General features: G+C 41.4%; 1 protein-coding gene across 1 annotated transcript; it reads left to right on the top strand.

The window, feature by feature from the left end:
- Positions 1-3,690: 3,690 nt before the first annotated feature.
- hoxa4a (homeobox A4a) lies at positions 3,691-5,212 on the top strand. Its single transcript, XM_085346664.1, has 2 exons — positions 3,691-4,166; positions 4,692-5,212. Exons 1-2 carry the CDS (start codon positions 3,755-3,757, stop codon positions 5,024-5,026), a joined length of 747 nt encoding a protein of 248 aa, XP_085202790.1. The 5' UTR covers positions 3,691-3,754; the 3' UTR covers positions 5,027-5,212.
- Positions 5,213-12,316: the final 7,104 nt, after the last annotated feature.

Below are 12,316 nucleotides of genomic sequence, written 5' to 3'. Positions count from 1 at the left end.
TATTCTCATAAATGACAACATGCACTGAACTTTTTTTAAAAAATGTCTTCAGTTTGTTTTATGCAAATATCTACACTCAGTGTTAGACATTGGTTATCTGTATATTCCTTGCTGCTGTGGCTCTCCTTGAAATGCATGTCTAATAAATTAACCTTTAAAAATGTAATTGCTTGAACATTTTTTGCTGCAGTGAGTCCGTGGATTATATTTCTTGGCTTTCAGGTTCTGAAATTCTACTCCCAACTGCAAACCCCCCTTCACGCAGAGGAATAAGGAATATGTAGTTGCTCGTTTAGCCATTAATCCTCCAATAGTTTAAGCTCTGATTAAGTCTAATCAAAATTAGCAACGGTAGACAGAGGTTAGTGACTGTTCCTTGCATTTTGGAAAACCAATTCTTTCTTTTTTCTGTGCTATGGCTTTGGACGCTATGCACACGGCACACTGTGCTTAAGGATATATTTTATTATGAGCGTTTACCCATATCCAAATGTTTCCATAAAGGCAAAAATGTGTTTTTTTGCCCGAATCTGTATCCCATCGTGCACGTAGAAATGATTTTTTTTACTCCATCGTCATTTAGAGCTCCATATAGACAAGAAACCTTGTGAGAGCCATCTGCAATCTGTCACCATTGTCACGGCACTTCTCTGATAATCTAAATTTACAGTAAACTGTCAGCAAAGATGTCTATTGGTCAAATAGGCCTTCAGTTCCGTGAATATGCTCTGAAAGCATCCTGCCCTTGTACAAAGCTTATTTTGTCCGAGAATAAAATTAAGGAAAGATTTCTGAAACAGAATGGAGTTTAAATGCAAAATTATGTGTACAATGTAAGTCAGTATCACGTAATCCAAATACTGTCCATTAGTCTACTGTCCACTGAATACTTTGACACTATACAGTAGCAGGACTATACAATATATGTATGTATGTATGTATGTATGTATGTATGCATGCATGTATGTATGTATGCATGCATGTATGTATGTATGTATGTATGTATGTATGTATATATGTGTATATATATATATATATATATATATATATATATATATATATATATATATATATATATATATATATATATATATCACATCACTCACACACACCAATTACGCCTAACATTATGACCACTGGTGAATGAATGAAGAGTTAGCTCTCAAAACTTTGATTCACTTTAATATGCAAAAAGGCTTTCATAGAGTAATATAAAAATACATATAGCAACAAGTAGAATGAACTGTCCATCAGAAGTCGTTTTTCACACAAGAATAACTTACAGTAAGTGGATAATAGCCGATCTGACCTGGCCCATATTTATACAAGGTATATATATATATATATATGTATATAATAGAATGGTAGTGGACTGTAAATTTAGATATCATGTGAAGTCGTCTTACCCGTTGACATTATGTTGACATATTGCCTCTCAGGTGGTCTCTTGGCCATAAGGATACAGTGGATCTTTGGCGTAAAGTACAGCAGCTGCCATTTACAATGAGTTAGGTGCAGGAGAGCCTGTGAGATTCATAAAGTAGCAGCTTTGCCTTGCAGCAACAGTGTGCTAACAAGAAAAGAATGGCAATTTGTTTCGAGAGAGAAAAAAGGCCTTCGAGTTTTCAGTCCTCGGCAAGAGCATATCCAAAATCTAGAAGTTTAGTTATTGAGAAAAGCTGAGAAAAAAAGTCCTAAAAGAAAGTAAAACATATACTACTTCAGTCGATCTGCAGTTGATCTCTTTAGTTTTGAGGTCCCTCTTTTAAATGCAAACTTCTATCTTCTGATCTATGTCATGCAATGCAGTAGTAGTTGGACGTGTGAGCTTCTTAAATAGCTCTAGGTAATTTTACACATTTAAAACTCTTTTGGGGGACCATCCTGGGCGCTGACCCGCGCTAAGTGCTCCCCCCACCCCAACTACCCAAAGCTGAACAGAGCCCGCAAAACTGAAGTCCAAGTCCGGGGTGAACCCCGGGTCACTGCGTCTAACAGATATGAAAATGTCGCCTCTTTGGAAAAAGGGCACGCCTTGTTGTTTAACAAAGACTGTCAATGGGCAAGATTAATCAGAAACAAAATGGAAACGGTGTCACTATGGGGTCAGGCAGAAGTTATCTCTGTTTAGGGGAGCGAATAGAATAGAGGGGGGACGAGAGAGAGAGAGAGAGAGAGAGAAAGAAGAACATAAAGAAAATGGGGGCGAAAAGAAAGCTTAAAATATTTCCGAAAATTTGGCCTCTGGTTTCTCCATGCAGAGGCCTTGTTGATGTGGACAGCGTGGATCAGCTTTATGAAGAGCTGCTGCATCTTCAAGAAACACAGATAAAGTGTGGAAGTCACCTCGGACGTGGAGAGGAAACTGGGCCTGGACGTGATGGCTGCCGGCGAGATGAACGGTCAGAGACTTTTATATCATCTAACATGCAGTCAGGAAAAAAACAAGAAATTATACTTTACGTTTTATGATTCCAGATCGTGTGGTTGTTATTATTATTATTATTATTATTATTATTATTATTATTATTATTATAGCTTTCTTAGTAATACTGGGCACACTGGACTTTTCTTTACCTGTTACTGTTACAACGCGGGACTGCACTGAAATCTGTGCAAACTGCTCCTTATAACGGTTTTAAATACTTCCAAATTTATTCAGAATTAGAGAAAAATGCTCAGATATAAGTCATTTTTGTTGTGCAGACTAGTTGGAGCTGGCAGGTTTTACTGTACGTGGAGGTTTAAAATCACAATGTTTTGTTTTGGCATCTGGCTGTAATGCAAGACAGGTGCCTTCACGTGTTTGTCCGCTGTTTGGACGAGCTTTTCCCTGACATGTAACGCGCAGAGGCTGTTAAGCCACAGAATGCGTGCAATTAACACTTACCAAGTTTGCAACGTGATATTATCAAACAAACAGACCAGGAATAGCTTCAGATCATTGCCATGTGCTGGCAAATAAGGGGAAAGGTGCAATTTCGAGTTTTTAATGCAACAGCACTTGCCAAAGGAGGTGTCGTGCATTTATACACATTTGTGCAACTTGAGCAGCCCGTGCTTTTTTTTTTTTTTTTTTTTTTTTAATTTGCAGCTTATGTGTGATCTTCTAGGTTTTTATAGACAAGCAAGCTTTATGCGCAGGCTTTGATGCTCGCATAGAAGCGGCTCGTCAGTGCTGGGTGTAAAGCTTCTGCATTCACCGTGCCTTTGTCAGTAATTTGAAGGCTGTTATATTACACAACACTACAGTTTGCATTGCTGTGCTGGCCTTCTTTTCTTTTTTTAACCCCCACTGCAGTTTCTCTTTATTAGGATGCAACAGATTAAAACTCCAACAACCTCTTTCCCTGTTTGTTGGAAATGGCGTTTTGTTTACGAAAAAAACCTTAAGGGTTTGAATTTCATATCCACTTTCTGTTTCAGGGGAGGCGGATTGTTTTAAACGCAGGAAGCCTCGCCCGCATAAGTTTGGTCCCGTGCAGTAAACAAGTTAGTTGATTGGTTTTGCTTTATATACCGTGATTTAATAAGGAAAACACTAACGTAAGCCAGTCCAAGCAGTGTTGGTGGTACCAGTGTCATGCTTTCCATTGGTTCCTGTTTACATGATGCCCACAGGACACGCCGTGATTGGTGGCTCTTCACACGTGACCAGGCAACTTTGTACATTTGACAGGGAGTAGGAGGGTTTTGTGGAGATCAGAAAAACGACAGCGCGATAAAAATTAGTATTGTTGCACTTCACAAATTAATGACCATGAGTTCCTACTTGATAAACTCCAACTATATCGAGCCTTCCTTTCCTCCATGCGACGAATATCAGCAGAGCGGATACATCCCTAACCCCGGTGATTATTACGAGCGGCCAAAAGATACGGGTTTCCCCCATCACGAAGAGCCATCCTATCCGAGGTCAAACTACACAGAATCGGGATACGATTACGGTAACGTCCCCGCCACCGGACTCGACGATTTCAACGATGGGCATCACGCGCAACCGCAACCGGTTCCACAGAGCCACGGTCCTCGCCTCACGGCGGCCCCAGACGGTGGCGCAAACGCCAGCAAAGACTGCAGCCTCGCCACTGAAGTCTATCCCGGCGTAGCGAAGGGCAAGGAGCCGGTGGTCTATCCTTGGATGAAAAAGGTCCACGTTAGCAGCGGTGAGTTATCATCACGGTTAAATAACTGAACCACTGAGAAACAACCACTGGAACACACGCAAGCCTATTGAGGCAACACTAGTAGCAGCCCTTACAACAGCAATTTACGACTATCGAGCAGCAGGGTCGGTAATTAAGGACCCTCGTAAATTTTATTGCCTGTGTTCGTCTGTCGGGGCCATGTGCCTTTGTTGCTTTTTAACCCAAACTACCTCCACCACTGGAGCCGAGCCAAAGTAATATTCAGCCCCGCTGTTTTTGTTAATCATTTCCTAAGCTTGATCTGTCCCTGGATGCGAGTACTTGTGCACTCGGCATCTCCACATTAAGGTCATGTCCGTAAACTGAAACAAGACAGAGTGTAGAACAAGCGACTGCAAATTTCCACCAAACCCACAAATTCTTGCACGATTTTCGAAGCTAGAATGTGTCCAGTGGCGGATTTAAGGGTTTTGGAGTAAACGCAATCAACCTGCATGTAACACCTGCTTGCCTCCCTGTCTATGGCTTTCCCCCCCCTCCCAGTCAATGCCAGTTACAATGGAGGAGTGCCCAAGAGGTCCCGCACTGCCTACACCCGCCAGCAGGCTTTGGAGCTGGAGAAGGAGTTCCACTTCAACCGGTACCTGACCCGGCGCAGGCGGGTGGAGATTGCTCACACCATGTGCCTGTCCGAGCGCCAGGTCAAGATCTGGTTCCAGAACCGGAGGATGAAATGGAAAAAGGAGCACAAGCTTCCCAACACTAAGATTCGATCCTCAAGCTCGGCCTCAGCTTCAGCCTCGGGGGCCCAGCAGCAGCAGCAGCAGATCAAAACAGGCCAGCAGCTTGTCCCCACGCCGTGCACCGCAGGTCTATAGTGCATGAACGAACCCCCCATCCCTGAAAACCCCAATCCAGACTGAGATGGCAAATAACACAAGTGGAATTTGATGGACCGATTCTCAGTATTTTACACACACACATGGTGTTATCTCTTTCACCTTGCCTCTGCTATTGGGCCCCTGTCACGTCCTTTGTGCCCTTACCCCTCTCTCCGGTCGTCCTCGCCCTCATCATATAAGCTTGAAATTCACCTTTAATTGCCACGGTGGCAACTGAAGTGTTTATATATTTGTTTATTATTATGAAAGAAGGATAATGCACATCAAACTTGGATGAAATGTATAATTGCAGTTAAAAGTGAGTGAGGTAAAAAAGTAAGTTTGACCTCATTTTTTCTTTTCAATGTTCTCTTTGATATTTCCTTTTCTTTTCTTTATTGTTGCTCATGGAAAAGTTTGAATATACTTGAAAGATATTTAGCGAGACTCTATAGATGCCAGTTAGAAAACCACACGGCATTTTATTTCTCAATTTTTTAATTTTTAATTTTTTTAGAGGCATGGCATCAGTCAGAGTATAGCAGTGTAGTATGTGTGTGTTCGAGTGGGTTGGTTTACTGTTGAATGTAGTCCAGGTGACTTTCACATCTAATGTACATAGACAAATCACAATGATGGCACAATAAGAAAAGCGTTTCGTCAAAGTAAGTTTATGTTTGTTGGTGTCATATGGTCTAGTTTTATTTGTGCTATAGTGCGTCCATGTTGTGCTGTGTTCTAAACTGTGAATATTTGTATATGTTGTCTCAGTAATGGCCGTTGTGATGTAGGCTAGTTTAGAATAAATCTGTCCTTGTGAAATAAATGTGTGCTTCACTTATAAGGCTGACATGGCTTCGGATGTTTTGTCACCGCAAATACGGATTTCACTTTCACGACATTCAAGGTGCCATTTTTTTAAAAACTGATTCTCATTTGTTCATTTATATTTTTGTTTATATTTTTTTTTTGCAGAAATTAAAACTTTGAACTCACATTGTTTATTTTGGTTTACATTGAATTTCTATTCGGTGTGTGGACTATTGCGCTCTGAAGCTTTTGGTAAGAAATCCAGCCATTTGAGATGCGTACTTAAAGTGGTCACATTGTGTTGCAGTCCCGAACAATTTGCCTTGCAACATGTTGGCAACATTGTGGCTGCGTTTTCTTGCACTTTTTAACACTTTGCCAGAGTAGAAAGAAAATATTTGCGATAAATGTTTTTTACAGAAATGTTTCATTTGATAGTATTGCGCACCTCCGTTTTAATACATTCACGGTTGATCCGAAAAGATATTTTCACATTACCAATGCGCAAAATCGCTTTAGAGTGAAACCTAAGAAATGCAATGCCATGCACAAACTTTGACAAAGTGAAGGCATGTCTTATGTCTTTTTGTTACTCCTGAGTGTTCTGAACGCCGTGCGCGTTTTCGTGGATTAGGCTGAGCTGTGACAGAGTATATCAGGCAGGTATCAGCTGATAGCTCCAAAGCTTTATAGGCTGTACTGACACGGGAATCAGACCAAACCCAAACTGTTAAATGTATCCGGCAACACATATTGTTCTTACTTGCCATTACGCGCTGTGCACCAGAGTGTGAGTGTTGGTCACTACCTGCTACATCCAAACAATAGAGAGTTCAGCTGGGGGACACGGCCGGCACTGGCCAATCACCGGCTTAGAGCACTTCTTCTGACCCTTGACCTTTCGACACACACAATGTTAAGACCATATATCAGCACCGAGAACTCCAAGAGCTTTTTCTTCTCATTTACGGGATACCCAAAGAGGGCGCGGAAACAAAAACTGTGATTGTAAGTGTGAATCGGAGGCATGAGACAGCTCTCCTGCAAATAATAACTGAAACGTGCCTGTCAGTGGACGAAGAAAGGGAGCAGATATGAGCAGAAACGGATAGATGTTATTTAGTATGCTGGCACTGATGGTTTTAGCCCACTGATTATGCCACTAACTGCACACAGGATGGGTCTGCAATGAAATAAATGCAAAATTGATTGGAGTGTTTTTCTTTTTTAATCCTCAGAGTGAGAAATAGATAGTTGTACATTTTCGTGTATGCATTGCTTATTGAATGTTACCACAATTAAAAAAAAAAAGTGTTGTATGTTGCCGCAGACATCCTGAAGCTCCCCATTACTGTGCAGCAGTTGCTTCAGATATGGAAACTGTGCAGGAGATGACGCTGAGGCTGATTGGCACCAATTTTGCGCAGACTCCAAGAAGTCCAATTCTGCATAAATTACAGATTTCAAGTCATTTGAGTCGCGAATAGAGGTCACTTCCAATGTACTGAAATTTTAATTCGCCCGTTCACGTGACTCGCTGAATAATGAATGCCCCGGGGTCAGAAATAGATGTGAAATTCTGACTTATTTTCATTTGAAGTGATCCGCAGGGTGCGAGTCAGATCTCTTCTCCTCTGACAAAACTCTGTCCGCTGGACACAGACCGGCATGACTTGTGAGTAGACATGGTTGCTTCTTATTTTATTTTATTTATTTATGTTTTAGCTTTGCAGTGATATCACAATTTTGCATACAATATCCCGGAAGTGCAGTTTGCGCCATGATCTTTTTGTGCATGTCACTGCATATTCCAATGCAAACAAACCTTTCCTGTTAATATCGCGTTTTGCTCTCTATGGTCCTCAAATCAATTCTAAAATCGGATCCATATAAATTTGTATTGTTTGGAAAATATACATATATACGCCTTTGGCATACAGGGTTGCCGTAGCTCAGGTATTCGAGCAGACGGGCTACTAATCGTAGTGTTAGAAGTTCGATCTCCCGACCCCTCCACACGTGCCGAGGTGTCCTTAGGCAAGACACCTAATCCCAAACTGCTTCCAGTTGAAGGCTAGCACCGTGCATTGGAGCTTAGGTGCCAAATTGCAAAGACAATGAAAAGCGCTTAGTTTACCAAGTGCTACGTAAGTGTAGACTATTTAGCCTGCTTACTGGACCTCCTATGGACAACAAGAACAAGAGCATTACGATGGTCACATTCAGTCTAAACTTTGCTTTTAAATACTGAACACAAATCTGTTTTAAAATAAGTAATACACATATAAGTGCAGAGGTAAAATCTACTGCGTGTGTTTCTGTGTCTCTCTGTGTGTGTGGCAACTGAGACGCTTCTATGCAATACGATTTTAATGAACCAAAATAAACAGTCAGTATTTATGTTGGCAACGTTCAGCTCCAAATAACTGCATGCACTAAACCACGCATCCCAATAAAAATAAATAAAAGTAAAATAATATTAATAGCAATCTGGAATGATGATAGCAATTATTAAACAGCGTTATGATTATATTGCTTTAAACCCTTAAGTGTAAGAAATAAATGGACAGTTCAGTGAGAGTGAACACAATAGTATTATTATTATTATTATTATTATTATTATTATTATTATTGTTGTTGTTGTTGTGGACATAAGGCTATTTCCAAAATTTACTTGCAACTAAAGCTTGCTGGGTCATTTCCAATAAAAAAAAAAGCCAGGAGTCTGTTCAACATGTAAATTAAAATATCTTTATTACAACAATCTCATGCAAAAACATGTCAGTCGTCCTAATCCGCCACAGTGTTGGTGTGGGCTCATCAGAGGTGGCTCCCCTCAGCTTCAGGCGTTGAATTTTGCTTTAGCCTTGATGTTGGGCTGTGTAAACCTCGCAGAAAGAGTTATCTTGGTCTGAGAGTGTCGGTAACCCAAGCCTGGCTGTTAAGAGCTCCCAGTGTCAACATTGTGGGAAGATATGGACCGCCGCCTGGCTAATATCCAGAGGTCTCTGCCTCTAACTCCTCTTCGCTGACAGTGATAAGGAGCCTTGATTTGTGTAAATACCTCTGATACAGTTGTTTAATGCGAAAACAGCCCGAGATTTAAAACATAATCAATCAGCTACTTTTGGCTCAAGGAGAAAGTTTTAACTGCTTTATTATGCTTTGTTTTCTTCTGCTGCTTCTTCTTCTCCGGAACTAAATGCAAATCTGGAAAGTAGTAGGTTAGGGGAAAAAAAGTGAAATCAGTAGGCTACCAGCTGAGGACTTTTGATTTCCAACTTCTCCTTGTTTTTGAACTCCAAATAACTTTCCACTCAAGACTCCATGCCTCTGTCCTGGGTCAGGGAAAAGTTCAGGTGCGATGGCAAAAGCTGGCGTAGGGGTTGTCTTCCAGAGCAGGGCCGTGTCAAGCCATAAATCCGCTGACAGCTTCAAATCTACAGAAGACATTAAACAAAATTAGCATTTGCTTTAACAAAGGAAAGAGAGCCCATCTCTTCACATTCATGCTTCCAAAGCCTAAAGTGCAAATTTAGCCTTCTTTCTCTTAACTCTTATCCTTATTTTTCTTTTAAAAAATAAATGTTAAATGTGAGGAAGGTGAGCTAATAAGAGGGGCTCTTCCTCTGCTCCTGCCTTTTAAAAGTTTACCGCTCAAGTTGTAGTTTGAGAGGACAAAAGCTGATGTGGGAGTGGGGATGCTTTCTATGTCCGCCCCAAATGATTAATAGTTGTAGTGGAATTTTTTCCACGCCCGCTGCTGCTTCAGTGTTGACGGAAAACAAGCGCCAAACGGTGCCGTGAAGTACAAAAGCTCTTCCAGGCTGGGATTTTTGGCAGTACCTGGAATGTTTGAAGGCGGATGTATTTCACGGTGGTACACTATTTATATAGAAACTGCTTCATATCAAGGCAGACATGGTGGAATGATAATTTTAAAAAATCCCCCCACAACCCTTAACCTTTGCGCCAGCTTGTAATTTCAACCATCACTCAGCTGTTCATAGGAAACGCGTAAGTGCATGTAGGTCTAATGGGGGTCCATGTACTGATCAGCGGGGTCGAGCAGCCGCGCTTTGGTCACCTCAGCTCCGCTTTCCGCTCTCTGCTGACTGACAGGCAGCCCTCACATCCACCAAGACGCTCAGCCTCCTTCATGTAGGACAGGTAAACGTGTAACGTGTTTGTATTTGTGCAGACTTTGCTGATGGAGGACCAGAGGCTGACTAAGTGGTGCCAAAGCACGAGTCTGACAATTAGGACTTGGGGGGCGATATTGAGTTGAGTTTTCTGCAAGGCTCCTCTCAAACCTGACTGTGTTGTTACAGAGAAGGAAAAAAAGCACATTCACTGCCAGCGAGGAGTAATTATTATTCCACTCTTAAATTATTTTTAGTAAGGTGTGTGTGTGTGTTAGAAGTGGGGGTGCCATCCCCATACATAACGCGAATTATTACTCCGCAAAACACTCTCGTTACAGTGTGGCTCGGGGCTGCTGTGCACTCGAAGCTCAGCATAATACGGCAGGATTAGCTCTTTCAGCTGCTAACAGGCACCAAATATATGGCACTTTAAAACTGACAGAACAGTCTTTACCCCTGAATGGGCGACACGTGGAAAAAAAAAAGAAGCTGCTTGCCCTGCGAGAGGCTTGCTCCTCTGCCAGATACATTGCAGTGTCACATACCCCTCTTTTTTCTCCCTCCAAACTGATCCGTTTCTCCTCGGGGGCAATGACTGCCTCCATTAATGATTCACGGGCTCAAATAAAAGGGATTTAAGTTGACGTTGCGTCACGTGAGCGCGGCGCATAATACTGCGCGGTGTTATGGCACTGGGAAGAAAACCGGAGCCCCGGTCTGGCCATATGATGCAGATTATATGCGGGTTACCCCCACTTTCCGCGAGGGGAGTCCTGGCTTTGTAGTTTGTTTATCCAGGGAGGAAAAAAGAAAGTAGAGGCAGTCTGAGAGAAAGAGGATTCCGGGTTTGTGGATGTATTCTGCTGTCACGGACGGATATGTTTTTCCACGCGGACGGAGTCAGAGCTCGAGCTTTGGGAGGATGGATTTTATTTTGAGGTATTTCCGCTGATTGTTCATTACTGTCGTGAGTTATTGCTGCGCGAGGCAGAGGTCAGTAACAAAGGGTCCAGGGCTTCTTCTTTTTTTTATTTGCAGGGAGATCAAATTGACACATATCAAGAAGCTTCATTTATGTATTAATATCTCAGTTATCACAGCTAACAGAGCGAAGCAAATACCTTAGACCAGAGCGATTTATACAGATTGTATGCATAACCATTTAAGGATTTGTCTGGGTCATTAAGGTTGAGACATTGTTCCAGTTTATGCTTGTTTGCCCAACGCTGTGATAAATGCAGCTTAAATTTCAGTCCAAAACTTTAAACAGAAGCGCGAAAAAAAGGGGGGGGGGGGGGGGGGGAGATTTCAGTATTAATTGCTGCTTTAACAGCGTGAGCTATACCATTTGGATTAAGAGGCCTGTGTTAATAAAGCAGCCATTTAAATATCGGCTTCCAAGCAAAAGCTAAATAAATAAATAATAATAGTCAAAGCGCTCGGCACCTCTGTAAAACAAAACATCTCGTTGCTTTACGTTTTTGTGCGTAAATCATACATCAAAATGAGATCCGTGAAAGAAAGAAAAAAGTATAGGAAAGCGGTGGGGTTGTGTCGCTCCGCCAGGGAAACGAGGATATAATGGAAGACGGAGTGCCATCCAGGACCGGGCGGCCGCTCTGAGGTCACGGCGCTCCTGCTTGATTTATGGGCGCGGGGACTTGGGGAAGATGGTGCGCCAGAGCTAATGACTATTCGATCCATTTGTGGAGAAATTGCTTGCCGGCCAGCAGGGAAACAACAAATGCGTTATTTGCATATAGGCCAATTTTTATGTTATTATGATTTTGTGCTGATAACCAGCCGTTTGTGGCTGTAACGCTGTTTGTCCACGAAGAATATCAGAATTTGGCCTTTTACTTTCTGTTTTCTATTTTGTGTATTTGTTTTTCATAGACTGACGTTGTCTATGTGTAAGTCTGTGTTTTTATGTTAAAATGAATTAAAATTGACTGCTTCCTTTAAACTGTAAAGATATCTTTACTTGACTAAAAATAGTTTGTTTAAAAAAAACAAAAAAACCCGTCTCATTGGATCTTGCAGTTTAATCAAATAATCCCAAATAAAAGATGACTTAATTTCATTTGTTCTTTTTTATTTATTTATTTTTAAAGATTTATGTTTGACTTTAATTTTTTAAGTCATGACGCGCGGGCCTAAACAACGCACGCATAACAACAATTGCCTTATTATTTATAATTACATTCGATCTTAACAGTATATTGGAGCCCTGGATTTAAAATAAAACCCACACTAATTTAATTTACAAAATCGTTGAAATGTTGGATCATTCTCCGAGAAAATGTTAATATTTGTTCTACTCCTCGTTGCA

Source organism: Diplotaxodon limnothrissa, linkage group LG22, assembly GCF_057381915.1.
Source record: "Diplotaxodon limnothrissa isolate DT_005_m linkage group LG22, D_limnothrissa_male_GT1.1, whole genome shotgun sequence".
NCBI lineage: Eukaryota > Metazoa > Chordata > Actinopteri > Cichliformes > Cichlidae > Diplotaxodon > Diplotaxodon limnothrissa.
The sequence above is the reverse complement of the archived record's forward strand: the minus strand, read 5'-3'. Positions and strand labels throughout refer to the sequence as shown.

Excerpts from the sequence above, each read along its gene's own strand:
- hoxa4a (XM_085346664.1), top strand. The coding sequence starts at position 3,755 with ATGACCATGAGTTCCTACTTGATAAACTCCAACTATATCGAGCCTTCC. Across the intron at positions 4,167-4,691 it reads AAAGGTCCACGTTAGCAGCG|TCAATGCCAGTTACAATGGA; the intron begins GTGAGTTATCAT and ends CCCCCCTCCCAG.